General features: G+C 35.0%; 2 protein-coding genes across 2 annotated transcripts; both read right to left on the bottom strand.

Annotated features, from left to right (window-relative positions):
- Positions 1–85: 85 nt before the first annotated feature.
- riiad1 (regulatory subunit of type II PKA R-subunit domain containing 1) lies at positions 86–3,374 on the bottom strand. The gene is made up of 4 exons (XM_023400846.2): positions 3,175–3,374; positions 2,960–3,036; positions 2,649–2,695; positions 86–2,277 (listed from the first exon to the last, which is right to left on the bottom strand). Exons 1-4 carry the CDS (start codon positions 3,256–3,258, stop codon positions 2,207–2,209), a joined length of 279 nt encoding a protein of 92 aa, XP_023256614.1. The 5' UTR covers positions 3,259–3,374; the 3' UTR covers positions 86–2,206.
- A 110-nt stretch (positions 3,375–3,484) lies between these two features.
- Positions 3,485–8,494, bottom strand: il6r (interleukin 6 receptor). The gene is made up of 7 exons (XM_023400853.2): positions 7,676–8,494; positions 7,414–7,583; positions 7,070–7,214; positions 5,383–5,417; positions 5,219–5,267; positions 4,766–4,880; positions 3,485–4,543 (listed from the first exon to the last, which is right to left on the bottom strand). Exons 1-7 carry the CDS (start codon positions 7,725–7,727, stop codon positions 4,282–4,284), a joined length of 828 nt encoding a protein of 275 aa, XP_023256621.2. The 5' UTR covers positions 7,728–8,494; the 3' UTR covers positions 3,485–4,281.
- Positions 8,495–15,008: the final 6,514 nt, after the last annotated feature.

Here is a 15,008-nt window from a genome sequence, read left to right as displayed (position 1 = left end):
GTGTGTTTGCACGAGTATGTATATTCGTGTGAGAGAGAGGGAAAAAAGTGACAGACAGAAGTTACAAATCATTTGAGATATTTATTTTAATTGATGAATTCTCATGTCAATCATGAAATTAACTCATTATTAGATAAAGGTGAGATAATCCTTCAAAAGTTGTTGAAGAACTCTCATCATAAGTGTTCAGTGATAAGAAAGAGTATGTGGTCCCCTTTAAAATGACCTGGTTTTCTGCATTGATTGGTCATAAAATGTGATCTGAGTCAACAAACAGTGTCTCTAAACTTATATCACATAAACAATTATAATCTTTTGTGTCTTTGAACACACCCTATTGAACACACCCAATAAACATTCACACTGTTGATGGAAAATGTAAGTAAATCATCAAGTGGTCACATCTCCTTTGGCACCACTAACCTCAAACAAGCTCCAGTAGCGACTGATCAGGGGCCAGTTGCACAGAACACCTTAAGATTTCTGCTGAAGCATGACACTTAAGGTTTAAATTCTCCTTAGCTGAGGGACTTACTTAAGGGTGTTGCGCAGAATCTCCTAAAAGGCTTCCTTAGTTAAGGAGAAAGGGTACAAAGGTGAAAGAGATTTTACAGCGCTAAAATTCTACTGTTTCCATGGAGACCATATGTTAGCTGGCATTAGCTTATAGCTGTTATCAAAGAAGCTGGCACGCAAACTCAGCCTCCTGTTGTTTTGACAGGAACTTCACGGAAACCTTAAGGAGAACACTTACAGTGTTTTGGACAACTGTTTTTATTTTAAGGAAACCTTAACTCAGACTTTAATCTTAACTTAAGGTGTTTTGTGCAACTGGCCCCAGGGCCTGGGCTGTGACTGGGCCACTCCACAGGTGGATTTTCTTTGTTTGAAGTCATTCTGTAGTAGATTTACTTGATTACATGATTAGGGTCATTGTCCTGCTGCATCACCCAACTCCTCCTGCAGCTTCAACAGGTGGACAGACACCCTGACATTATCCTGTAAAATACCTTGATGAATTTAGGAATTCATTTTCTTTGATAATGTTGACCTGTCCAGGCCCGGAGGCAGCAAAACCCCAAATCGTGATCCATGTTCTTCCCAAACAATTCAACCTTAGTTTCATCAGTCCATAAAACATTTTCTCAGTAGTATTATGACAAACAAACATTTTTTTTTTGTAGAGCACAGGATTCCTTTGTGCTGTCCATTGCAGTACACCATGCTCCAAGCAAACATGGGTGGATGGAAAAGATGAATAGGCTGATAAAACCCAAACACCACAACCCAATGCAGCGCTGCATTGTCCAGACACAATTACATAGCCAAAACAAAACAACAAACAAAGCAGGATAACTACAAAGTAAAAGCTCTACTCACCATGGAGAAAGCTTGACCACTGCCCAAGTTAACATGCAGTTATTGTAATGGATGACAGATGATACATTTGACAAAGACACTGAGGAGATCACTTCTCTCTAGAAACAAAAAGTCAATTTTCTCCAAAAGAAACAAGGTTATCAATAGTGAAAAATTCACTTCTTGTAATACGTGACTGTGACTCTAAAAACATGTTTCATTAATTACTTTAATCCTTTGCTTTTGCAATGTATAATTTCATTTTCTATACAGATGCATATCAAATATTTCAATGCAACCAAAAAAAAGATATGTACAGTAAATAAAAAAAGCAGAAAAAATATCACCTCAATGGAAAGAATTAAGAGATATCACTGGACCATGAATTAAAAAAGGAAAGATTTAAAAAAAAAATAGTTTTTATCATTAAATAAATGAATGGTGTAAATATTAAATCTGAACTGGTGTCAAACTCTCTGGCCCTTCATAAGATATGTTTTAAGTAATCCATATAGTTAAGGGGACACAGCCATTCAGATGAATGCAGATTGCAATATGTGATCCTGGTTTCATTACATGGGCCACAATTAACTCTTCAATATGTCCCAACATAATCATGTGGGTGATGTGACAAACAGTGTGTAATACCCACAGGACATCCTGTTCTCATTAACCTTTAATTACACTCATTAGGAATGGCCGTTACCATCTTCCCAGTTAGCCGGCTTCCTGCGATAGCGATCTGATAATGAAGCTGACAGACAAAAACTTATTAGCATCTTAGTTGTTTCTGTGTACAGAGAAAGACACAAAGAAAACTTGCAAAGCTATGACTGTTGGGTGTGTTTCACTCAGTGACACTGTTCTCTTCCATTTTGGAGCCAATAGTTTCATGAAGGTTTGGGTTGGTGAAATGATCTGAAAAAGACCATAGACACCAGTTAGTGGGTAAAATTATGCTTGTGTGTGTAAACAGTAATGTATTTACTCTTCATGGGGTCCATTTGAAGGATGAGGCTGATTTTATTCTATATTTTTTATAATTGTCAACAAATCAAAACAACTGGCAATTTTACACTTACACTATATACAGTAAATAAGACATTTATCATGACAGTCAACACAATAAAATATAATCAAGTCATAAAACATTTAAATGAAAAAATTGGCCACATATTGTGTGTGTGTGTGTGTGTGTGTGTGTGTGTGTGTGAGAGAGAGAGAGAGAGAGAGAGAGAGAGAGAGAGAGAGAGAGAGTGAGTGAGTGAGTGTTTGTGTGCACAACTGACCTGAAGCAAATTCACAGATATCTGCAGGCCTTTTAAGAAGCACATCCCTGTTAGAAAAAAAAAAATGTGAATAGCAACTATACAACCATAGTAAAGTCTATTATAGAGGCTGAACCTTTTGAGTGAAGTAAAAGTTCATATTAAAAGGTGATCGACTGCACATTTTTTCTTCTTACAAATATAGGCAAATTCTGATCTTTTATCGTCCTTAAAAATAAATTATTTGAGGTTTGACTGTATATAAAGTTCACCTGCAGACATAGCGAGTGAAACTGAAAACTCTCAAAACTGAAGAAGATGGGCCAGCTTACCTTAGAAAGTCACCTATCAGTAGCTCCACTTCTGGATGCGACCTCAAATACTTCTCGTTGTCGATTCTCGTTTTGATCTGGAAAGAAAACTCATATCACTGACTAGACTTGCAAATAATCTACAAACAAAGATGGCAGGTGGCTGCCTTAACGTTAGATAAATGTAACGGACTAGCATTTTTAAGCCTTGTAAAATTCACCCAATGTTAGGTTACCTTGAACTGTCGCAGTTTCTCCTGCTGCTCAGGGCTTAAAACAGCAACATCCAATTTCGCCAATCCGCCTTTTCTCGCCATCATTTCTCTACAGATGTTGGTCCAAATGTTTTTTCATTAATCTACGGCTGAGACAAGTTAGTAGCACAGGTTAGGAGCCATATTAAGCAGAACACAACACCTTTTACTGACACAGTTGCTGGTTACGCTTGGCAACAACTGTTGCTATAGAAACGATTTCTGCAGTTAACAGCTGCGTCCGCGGGGGGGTAGCACAGGCCAAGATAAAAAGAAACACCACCACTACCACTACTCATACTACTTAACTTTATTTATACAGGACACAAAAATGTAGCCCAAAGTGCTTCACGTAGCAGGATTAGAACAACACACACACACACACACACACCACACACACACACACACACACACACACACACACACACACACACACAAAACAAAAAAGCAAAAGTGTTATGTCAGCTTCAGGCCTGCTAAGACATTTACAAGCTTCTCAAAAATACTTTTCCTATAGCTTTTGGACTATTCTGATATAATGCAAGAACAGTAAACCACCATTGTGTTTTAAGTACAGTTTGATCACTGACTTAGTTCATCAACTTTTATATTTATCACATACATCACATTCCATATATGAACACAACAATCCCAATTGATAAGGTTTTCCCTGGTGAAGCCTTTTCTGGAGGCTGGATGACAGGAAATATTTAGCTATATTGTCACTGAAAACTGTTAACTATAACTGTTGTCACATCTTTCAAATTTTGCAGAAAAATATCCAATCCATAGTTTATCAAAACATTTTAAATTGACACACACATAGGACACAGTAGTTAAATGCTGCTCTTTATACAATAACAACAACAAAGTATTTTCAGAGGTATTTTAGGCATGAGATAGTTAGAGAGATAGACACTATTCCTGAGGTTGCTTCCAAAAGAAGCTAATTGAAGAACCATAAAAAGTTTAAGTCCATTATCCTTTGTGTCATTTGTGACACCAGTTCTGAAGTGAAAAATGCAAATCCGGCAGTAGTTGGTATGTTAAAATGTCCCAACTAGTTTAAGCCCCCCCTCTGAATGACCATCAGTCCCTCTGGACAAAGAAATAACTTGTGTTGTTGAAGTGCATGGCTTCTATCCTCTCCTTCACCCTCTGTTCTTCCTCATTTTCTCCGTCCTCTTCTTCTCCTTCATTCACTGGGGGTTCTTTGTAATGTGGACGGGTAAAAGTCACCAGGGCCTGCTCCTCTGGGGCTGCTGGGGTGGTGGGTGGAAGCTCAGACGAGTCAAGAGGCTGGATGATGACACTCACACGGTGCAGTTTAGACATTAATCTGTCCTTGTGTCTGAAAAAAAAGAGAGGTTAAAATGAAGATGCTGATTTTGCTGGAGTTTGAAAAATAAGACAGAAATTCACTGACCATTATTTAATTCATGTTGTAAACTTAACCATTTTTATTGCATCATGGGTACTGTATAACTGTTTTATATATTCGAGTAAATTCAAATTTTCGAGACCTACAAAAACATAACAAAGTTCCCATTTAACACCAGCTGCCTCTCTATACCTGAATATGTAGGCAGCCAAAATGACTGACAAGAGAACAAATGAACCAGAGATCCAGAGGGCATGAGACAGCTCCACTGGTCCAGGAGAGGGAGCATTTCCTGGTCCAAGAACGTCTAGAAAGAGAGTGGGAAACTGAGAAATCCTGAACCAGAAATGATGGACCAGAATAACATCCATGCAAGTATATGTTTGAGTGTGACAATGTGTGTGTCTGTATGTGTGATAGGTGTGTTGAGCCATGTTTCCTGTAGCTTGTTTCGTTGTTGAGCCTCAGTTATTATGATGACACGACTTCCTGTTAAAACCCAGTGGGGCAGAGGGGTTTTTTAGCACTAACAACATTTAAGAGTTTTTTTTCATCCTGATCTTTTCATCTTTTCATCATCTTCCACTGTCACACACAAACAAACCTGATTAACCATAATATTTAACTGTCTGCTAACTATCATACCATCAGGCGTGTAGTCTGTAGTAGATCCTTCCTCTATGATTACTGGAAACTGTTGGTTAAAAACAGTCACACAAGAGACATTGTGAGTTCCTGAAAGATGAAGAGCGTAAATGTTTTTTTCCCATAAATGATTGATGCATTTGATTGACACTTAAAACTCTTACCGTTGTGGTAATCAGATCATCAATGAGCACAGGAGCTGGGGAGAGAAACATCCACACAGGAAACATGTTATCAATACCCTGACAAGCAGGAGGTCTCTTACAGTATTCATCTAGACACTGAAAAGTTAACGCATATTACATTGTATTATCTTGATGAGCTTGGGATCAAAGGGGGTAGAAAGGAAAGGGAGGAAAATTAATTTCTTCTACATGAATATATGTTTAAAATATTGATTTTATTTAAATGCTTGTACAAGGCCTTTCAAAATAACATATGGTTGAACTGGTCACAACAATTAGACTTGTGCAACAAGTAAGCAGTAGAGCACAAAACGTTGGGAACCACTGATCTAGACAGAGTTTGTTTAACTTTTGGAGTGACATATAGTAGAAAAGGAGATTTCTACACATTTCCACACATTACTCCTGCATTCCAGACTTTTAGTGATTCAGTATATAAATTTTTGGCCTGTACAGGCCTCCTTTAGAGTATGAGTTACTTTAAAGAAGAATAGATTTCATTTTAAAATAACTCACATTCTAAAAAAGGTTTGAATGGCACAAAAAATAAGATTGGATGAAAGTCTTGAATGCAGAAAAAAAGATTAGATATTAATACTAAGCTAGTGTTATTATACATGTAAAGCAACAATCCCTGATCCAAAAATAAACTAGGGGTATTTAAATTGTACAAATATGTTTAACATAAACCAGATGAGCTAATATCAATTTTCAGAGGCTTTTTTCTGCCTTTATTTTGGAAACAGGGAGGTGACTGAAAATTAAGTTAAATCCCAAGGACACAAGTAAACTACACAAAGGAATAGTTTGACATTTGGGGAAATAGACTTATTTGCCTTCTTGCCTTCTAGAAGATCAATCTCATGTCACAATAACCATATGAACAGTAATTCAAATAATTCACAACAAATTTGAAACCAGTGGATGAGACGAATAGCTTAGATAAGCATGAAGACTGGAAACAGGGGGAAAAACGGAGCCTGGTTCTGACCAAAAAAAACAATAAAAAAACAAAACAACCAATACCTCTTAAAATCCCTAATTGACATGTTTTATCTAGTTTATTTAATCTGTGTAATTATTCCTTTCAGTGAAAATGTGTTAAAAAGCATAGAGGAAATATATCTTAATGTATTTACCTTAAAAAAAGGTTTCACTTTCATGTCAATATTTGTATGAGCATGTGTCACTTTCATTTGAAAGAGTCTATTTCATTTTGCAGAGAACATGTGGACATGAGGATGTATTCATCAACTTTTTCCAAATATTATCCTAACCACTGTATCAGCATGACAAAAAAACACACAACTGGAAGAAGTAAAACTCTCTAAGTATAAGAGGATGTTTATATGCACTGCTGTGTTTTTGGAAAATCCAATCAGAGGGGAAGGAAGCAGGAGTCCTGCTTCCTCAGGTTGTCATGACTACTTTTGTCTGTGTCCACAATGGATCATGAATTACTTGATTGCTAGTTGATAAAGTTCAATGATTCATATGTCCACTTAATTTACATCACTTCCATTGTCTCTAAAACCAAGTAAGTCCGTTTTCTGTCCCCTGAGCAAGATAAACTACTTATTTGAGTTTTCTAACATTAATGGTGACATGGAGGGAAACCTATTTTATTGTTTTCATATGGTGTATGCATGTTTGCATGTGTGTGTACCTGTCCAGCTGCTTGCATTGATAGGTATACTCCAGTCACTCCACTCGCCGTCATATTCGTCCTTGGCTCTGAGCTGTATCAGGTACTGAACACCAGGCATGGCATCTTTGATTGTGTGGGAGCGTGAACCCTTAATCAACATTACCTACACAAACACATACAGACAGACAACCAGGTTAACGCACATCACCCTGTCATCAACTGATAACAATAGTTTCAGGCCTGAAAAATCAACAGCGCGCTGGAGTACTGGGAAGAGTAAACACACCAACAGTGTATGTATGGCACACATATTCAAAAACTGCAATACCCAACTGCTTGTCTAATGGTCTGCCAGAACACACCTGCTTATGATAAAATGAGGACTGGAGAGGCCAGTATTTGACCTCGTAGATTAGTTCATAATATCTGTCTTGATGTTTCCAGGAGGTCGGGGAATACCAGGTGACCTTTATCCACGTCTCATGTCCCTCCAACGCAGTGATTTTCACATCTGATGGAGGGTCCGGCTTTACTGTGGGGTCAGGAAGGAATGTATTGAGTGCAGCTTGAGAGTAACTTTTACATCAGACCAAAGATACATGCTGACAGGAAACATCTACTTACAAATGTTTAGAGGTGTAAAGTGGAGCAGGGTGCTGGTGGCATTGCCTGCCATGTTCGTAACACACAGGAAGGCCGTATGAAGTGTTCTGTGCTCATCTTCATTGTGGTCCAGAGCACACCAATAGCGGGAGAGCCGAGACGAGTATGAGCACTGCAAATTAATGAATGTCTGTGACGGACTGCGAGAGGGTGGAAGGAAAGACAAAGAAAGAAAGAGTAAAGTCAGTCAGTCATAGAGAAATAAATCCTTCAACTGCAACTGATGTTTCAAATCCTTTCATCACTTATTTTAACCAATACTTACATTTTGGATTCTCTCAGTCCTTCCTGTCTACTATTTAAAATTTCAGCAATGAACACATGTAATTTTCCCTCTAAAGAAAATTTTTTTTGAGTTAAACTCTTAAGTGTAGCTCAAACAAACACAACTAAATCAAAAATAGTAAATGCTCTAGTTTTCTTTTCTGGCAATTTAAGACAGTTTGGTTGATTGGTGACCTTATATTGCCCATAGGTGTGAATGTGAGAGTGAATGGGTGTTTCTCTCTATATATCATCCCTGTGATAGACTGGCGACCTGTCCAGCATGTACCCTGCATCTTGCCCAATGTCAGCTGGGATTGGCTCCAACCTCTCCATGACCCTCAAAGGATAAGTGGTATGGATGGATGAATGAATGGCATTTACTATATATCAAGGGCGTAGGTTTGGTCTCAACATTGGTAGGGACGCAAAAACTTGCCACCCCTCCAAAACAAAGAGATTGGCTTCTTAATGTCGTGAACCAAACAGTTTATTAACAAAAAAGATCTGAATTTTCATTTCCCATATGCAAATGTAAAATATAAAAATGTGTTGAATTTCCATATATGAAATATATGTACATATCAAGTAAGATCATTTATGTATTAAGTATAGCCAATATATGTAAAAATGACATATGAAACCTGTTACAACAATATAATATATAACATATACGTCGAGCTAACAGAAACTTTATTAAAATTTATTTTAGTATGTCTTTTTATATTATAGACATATGTTACATAAATATATCACAAAGCCAGTATATGTTCATATTATATATGAAAATATAAAAGATAGATATGTGTGAAAATCAAAAACAAAAATGTAAAAGCTTTATATATCCAGTGGATGTATGTCATAAGAATATATTCTCTTATAGGTGACATACTGTATTTGGTAACATCACTCTTGATATAGAGACATATGTGTTATATATATGTCATAAGTCATAGTATTGTAAGGCATAAAAACATCATAAAAACAAAATAGCATAAAAAATTCATAGTTATTACGCGCAGCTCAAGTTCGCTGTTGCGCACCGTTTGGGGGTTTTGTTTTGCTCTCTCCCTTGCTCTTCTCCACTCTCTCTATACCTGTCTCTCTAATAGGAGTCCAGCACCTGCTGACAATAAAAGAAGGGACCTCAGGAGCGTAGTGGGCCTGCTGTAACAGTTGCCACTTAGCTGTCAAGAGCTGGGGAGTGGAATCTCCTCAAAACCTGATCTTTGTTCAGCAGCATGTGCCAACCTGCTGGTTTTTGGTTGGTGTTTTTTGGAGATCACCGGTAGTTCAGTTATCGGTTTTTGTTTTGGTTTAGGTTAGTTTTTGAACTAGGCAGGTTAGAGGGGAGTTGCTGAGTGCAACAGCCCTGGCGGGGCCGGCTCAGTGGTCTTCCCCTTCCCCTGGTAAGGCAAAAAATTGTAATAATATAGTAAGGCATGAAAAGTCATAAAAACGTCATAGTATACTAAGGCATAAAGAGTCATGAAAACTTCATAGTACAGTAAGGCATAAAAATTCATAAAAATGTCATAGCATAGTATGGCACAAAAAGTCATAGTAAAGTAAGGCATAAAAGTCGTAAAAATGTCATAGTATAGTAAGTCGTAAAAAGTCATAAAAACATCATTGTATATTATGGCATAAAAAGTCATAAAAATTTCATAGTATACTATGGCATAAAAAGTCATAGTATAGTAAGGCATAAAAGTTCATAAAAACATAGTATACTAAGGCATAAAGAGTCATAAATACGTCATAGTATAGTAAGGCATAAATTGTCATAGTACAGTAAGGCATAAAAATTCATAAAAATGTCACAGTATAGTATGGCATAAAAGTCATAAAAATTTCATAGTATAGTAAAGCATAAAAAGTCATGAAAACGTAATACTATAGTATGGCATAAAAAGTCATAGTATAGTAACGCATAAAATGTCATAGTATAGTAAGGCATAAAAAGCAATAAAAATGTCATAGTATACTAAGGCATAAAAATTCATAAAAAAGTCATAGTATAATATGGAATAAAAACGTCATAAAAACGTCATAGTTTTAATAAGAATGTTGTTTTAATGAAATTGCATTATGAGTATATCATATATTTCTATAAACTTATAGCTTTATATATCCAGAGAATGTATATATGTCATAAGAATATATTCTCTTATAGGTGACATACTGTATTTGATAACATCACTCTTGATACAGGGACATAAATGTCATATATATGTCATAAGTCATAGTATTATAAGGCATAAAAACGTCATAAAAACGACATAGCATAAAAAATTCATAGTTATTATGCGCAGCTCCAGTTCACTGTTGCGCACCATTTTGGGGGTTTTGTTTTGCTCTCTCCCTTGCTCTTCTCCACTCTCTCTTTACCTGTCTCTCCAATAGAAGTCCAGCACCTGCTGACAATAAAAGGAGGGACTTCAGGAGCGGAGTGGGCCTGCTGTAACAGTTGCCACTTAGCTGTCAAGTGCTGGGGAGTGGAATTTCCTCAAAACCTGATCTCTGTTCAGCAGAATGTACCAGGGTGCTGGCTTTTTGTTTTGTTTCTTTTTTTAAGTATGGGGCTGGAGATCACCGGTAGTTGTTGGTTTTTGTTTTGGTTTAGGTTAGTTTTTGAAATAGTAAGGTTAGAGGGGAGTTGCTGAGTGCAACGGCCCTAGCGGGGCTGGCTAAGCAGGCTTCCCCTTCCCCTTCCCTTAGTAAGGCATAAAATTGTAATAATATAGTAAGGCATTCAAAGTCATAAAAAAGTAGTATTATAGTAAGGCATGAAAAGTCATAAAAACATAATAGTATATTATGGCATAAAAAGTCATAAAAATGTCAGTATAGTATGGCATAAAAACGTCATAGCATAGTAAGGAATAAAGAGTCATAAAACGTCAATAGTGTAGTATGACATGAAAAGTCATAGTATAGTAAGGAATAAAAAGTAATAAAAATGTCATATTATAGTAACGCATAAAAATTCATAAAAACTTCATGGTATAGTATGGCGTAAAAAGTCATAAAAACGTCATAGTATACTATGGCAAAAAAAGTCATAGTATAGTTAGGCATAAAAAGTCATAAAAATGTAATAATATAAAATGGGATAAAAGTTCATAAAAACGTCATAGTATACTAAAGCAAAAAGAGTCATAAAAACGTCATAGTATAGTGAAGCATCAATTGTCGTAGTACAGTAAGTCATAAAAAGTCATAAAAAGTCTTAGTATAGTAAGGCGTAAAAGTGATAAAAACGTCATCGTATAGTATGGCATAAAAAGTGATAAAAACGTCATAGTATATTATGGCATAAAAAGCCATAAAAATGTCATAGTAGTGTAAGGCATAAAAATGAATAAAAACGTCATAGTATGGTATGGCATATAAGCTCATAAAACGTCATTGTATAGTAAGGCATAAAAAGTCATAAAGATGTCATAGTATAGTAAGGCATAAATTTTCATAGTATAGTATGGCATAAAAAGTCATAAAAAATCATAGTACAGTAAGGCATAAAAAGTAATAAAAACGTCATAGTATAGCAAGACTTAAAAATTCATAGAAATGTAATAGTATATTGTGGAATAAAAAGTCACAAAAATGTCATAGTATAGTAAGGCATGAATAGTCATAATATAATAAGGCATAAAAAGTCATAAAAATGTCATAGTATAGTAAGTCGTCAAAAATCATAGTATAGTAAGGCATAAAAAGTCATAAAAATGTCATAGTATAGTATGGCATTAAAACGTCATAGTATAGTATGGCATAAAAAGTCATAGTATAGTATGGCATAAAAAGTCATAAAAATGTCATAGTATTGTATGGAATAAAAAGTTATAGTACAGTAAGGAATAAAAAGTCACAAAAATGTCATAGTATAGTAAGGCATGAAAAGTCATAAAAATGTCATAGTATAGTAAGGCATAAAAAGTCATAAAAAAGTCATAGTATAGTATGGCATGAAGAGTCACAGTATAGTAAGGCATGAAAAGTCATAAAAAGTCATAAAAACGTCATAGTATAGTATGGCATAAAAAGTCATAGTATAGTATGGCATAAAAACATCATAGTATAGTATGGCATAAAAAGTGGTTAAAATGTCATAGTATACTAAGGCATAGAAAGTCATAGTATAGTAAGGCATAAAAAGTCATAAAAACGTCATAGGATTGTATGGCATAAAAAGTCGAAGTATAGTAACGCATAAAAAATCATTAAAATGTCATAGTATAGTAAGGCATAAAAGGTCATAAAAACGTCATAGTATAGTATGGCATAAAAAGTCATAGTATAGTATAGTAAGGCATAAAAAGTCGTAAAAACGTCATAGGATTGTATGGCATAAAAAGTCATAGTATAGTAAGGCATAAAAAGTCATAAAAATATCATAGTATAGTAAGGCATAAAAACGTCATAAAAACGTCATAGTATAGTATGGCATGAAAAGTCATAGTATAGTAAGGCATGAAAAGTCATAAAAAGTCATAGTATAGTAAGGCATAAAAAGTCATAAAAACATCATAGTATTGTATGGCATAAAAATGTCATAGTATAGTAAGGCATAAAAACGTCATAATATAGTATGGCATAAAAAGTCATAAAAATGTCATAGTATAGCAAGGCATAAAAAGTCATAAAAACGTCATAGGATTGTATGGCATAAAAAGTCATAGTATAGTAAGGCATAAAAAGTCATAAAAATGTCATAGTATAGTATGGCATAAAAACGTCATAGTATAGTATAGCATAAAAAGTCATAGTATGGTATGGCATAAAAAGTCATAAAAATGTCATAGTATACTAAGGGAAAAAAAGTCATAGTATAGTAAGGCATTAAAATTCATAAAACCGTATGGCATAAAAACCTCATAAAAACGTCATAGTATAGTAAGTCGTCAAAAATCATAGTATAGTAAGGCATAAAAAGTCATAAAAACGTCATAGGATTGTATGGCATAAAAAGTCATAGTATAGTAAGGCATAAAAAGTCATAAAAATGTCATAGTATAGTAAGGCATAAACAAGTCATAGTATAATATGGCATAAAAAGTCATAAAAATGTCATAGTATAGTAAGGCATAAACAAGTCATAGTATAATATGGCTTAAAAAGTCATAAAAATGTCATATTATAGTAAGGCATAAAAACGTCATAGTATAGACAATAAAAGGAGGGAACCTGAGGAGCGGAGCAGGCCTGCTGTCACAGTTGCCACTTAGTTGTCAAGTGCTAGGGAGTGGAATCTCCTCACAACCTGATCCCTGTTTTCCAGCATGTGCCAGGGTGTTAGTTTTTGTTTTTGTTTTTTTTGTAGGCAAGCTCAGCGGTCTCCCCGTTCTTTGTGGCCGGGATTTCCAGCCCTCTTTTGTTTCCTTGGTTTTGTTAAGTACATTACATGTTGCAATGTTCACAATAAACATATTTCTTGATTTGTCATCTCTGTCTGTCCTCTTTCTATTTCGTCCGGTCTCCAGTTTGAATCTGTAGTTTTTGTAATAGGGAGGCCATAACAATAGTATAATAAGTCATAAAAAAATCATAGAATAGTGAAGCATAAAAAGTAAAAAAACGTCATAGTATAGTATGGCATAAAAAGTCATAGTATATTAAGGCAGAAAAGTCATAAAAAGTCATAGTATGGTAAGTCATAAAAAGTCATAAAAATGTCGTAGTGTCGTAAGGCATAAAAATCATAAAAAGTCATATTATTGTAAGCATAAAAAGTCATAAAAATGTCATAGTATTGTATGGGATTAAAAGTCATAGTATAGTAAGGCATAAAAACGTCATAAAAATGTCATAGTATAGTATGGCATAAAAAGTCATAGTATAGTATAGTAAGGCATAAAAAGTCGTAAAAACGTCATAGTATAGTAAGGCGTAAAAATTCATAAAAACGTTATAGTATTGTATGGCAAATGCAATCATAGTATAGTAAGGCATAAAAAGTCATAGTATCATAAGGCATGAAAATTCATAAAAACGTAACAGTATAGCATGGCATAAAATGTCATAGTATAGTAAGTCTTAAAAAGTCATAAAATGTCATAGTGTAATATGGCATAAAAACGTCATAGTATAGTAAGGCATAAAAAGTCATAAAAATGTCATAGTATAGTATGGCATAAAAAGTCATAGTATTGTATGGCATAAAACGTCATAGTATCGTATGGGATTGTATGTCATAAAAATGTCATAGTATAGTATGGCATGAAAACGTCATAGTATAGTATGGCATGAAAAGTCATAAAAAGTCATCTTATAGTAAGGCATAAAAAGTCATAAAAACGTCATAGTATTGTATGGCATAAAAAGTCATAGTATGGTATGGCATAAAAAGTCATAAAAATGTCATAGTATAGTAAGGGAAAAAAAGTCATAGTATATAGTAAGGCCTTAAAATTCACAAAAACGTATGGCATAAAAACCTCATAAAAATGTCATAGTATAGTATGGGATAAAAAGTCATAGTATAGTAAGGCATTAAAATTCATAAAACCGTATGGCATAAAACGTCATAAAAACGTCATAGTATAGTAATTCGTCAAAAGTCATAGTATAGTAAGGCATAAAAAGTCATAAAAACGTCATGGGATTGTATGGCATAAAAAGTCATAGTATAGTAAGGCATAAAAAGTCATAAAAATGTCATAGTATAGTAAGGCATAAACAAGTCATAGTATAATATGGCATAAAAAGTCATAAAAATGTTATAGTATAGTAAGGCATAAACAAGTCATAGTATAATATGGCTTAAAAAGTCATAAAAATGTCATATTATAGTAAGGCATAAAAACGTCATAGTATAGACAATAAAAGGAGGGAACCTGAGGAGCGGAGCAGGCCTGCTGTCACAGTTGCCACTTAGTTGTCAAGTGCTAGGGAGTGGAATCTCCTCACAACCTGATCCCTGTTTTCCAGCATGTGCCAGGGTGTTAGTTTTTGTTTTTGTTTTTTTTGTAGGCAAGCTCAGCGGTCTCCCCGTTCTTTGTGGCCGGGATTTCCAGCCCTCTTTTGT

The sequence above is a fragment of the Seriola lalandi genome, unplaced genomic scaffold (genome assembly GCF_002814215.2).
Source record: "Seriola lalandi dorsalis isolate HSWRI2012SDOR001 ecotype SW California unplaced genomic scaffold, Sedor1 jcf7180002053060, whole genome shotgun sequence".
NCBI classification, from domain to species: Eukaryota; Metazoa; Chordata; class Actinopteri; order Carangiformes; family Carangidae; genus Seriola; species Seriola lalandi.
This window is presented reverse-complemented; position numbering and strand designations above follow the sequence as displayed.

Coding starts and splice junctions, on each gene's coding strand:
- riiad1 (XM_023400846.2), bottom strand. CDS start 3,258: ATGATGGCGAGAAAAGGCGGATTGGCGAAATTGGATGTTGCTGTTTTA. Junction 3,037..3,174: donor AGAAACTGCGACAGTTCAAG/GTAACCTAACAT, acceptor TTTTCTTTCCAG/ATCAAAACGAGAATCGACAA. Junction 2,696..2,959: donor CTGATAGGTGACTTTCTAAG/GTAAGCTGGCCC, acceptor TTTTTCTAACAG/GGATGTGCTTCTTAAAAGGC.
- il6r (XM_023400853.2), bottom strand. CDS start 7,727: ATGGCAGGCAATGCCACCAGCACCCTGCTCCACTTTACACCTCTAAAC. Junction 4,881..5,218: donor TACAGACTACACGCCTGATG/GTATGATAGTTA, acceptor CTCTCTTTCTAG/ACGTTCTTGGACCAGGAAAT. Junction 4,544..4,765: donor TTGGCTGCCTACATATTCAG/GTATAGAGAGGC, acceptor CTTTTTTTTCAG/ACACAAGGACAGATTAATGT.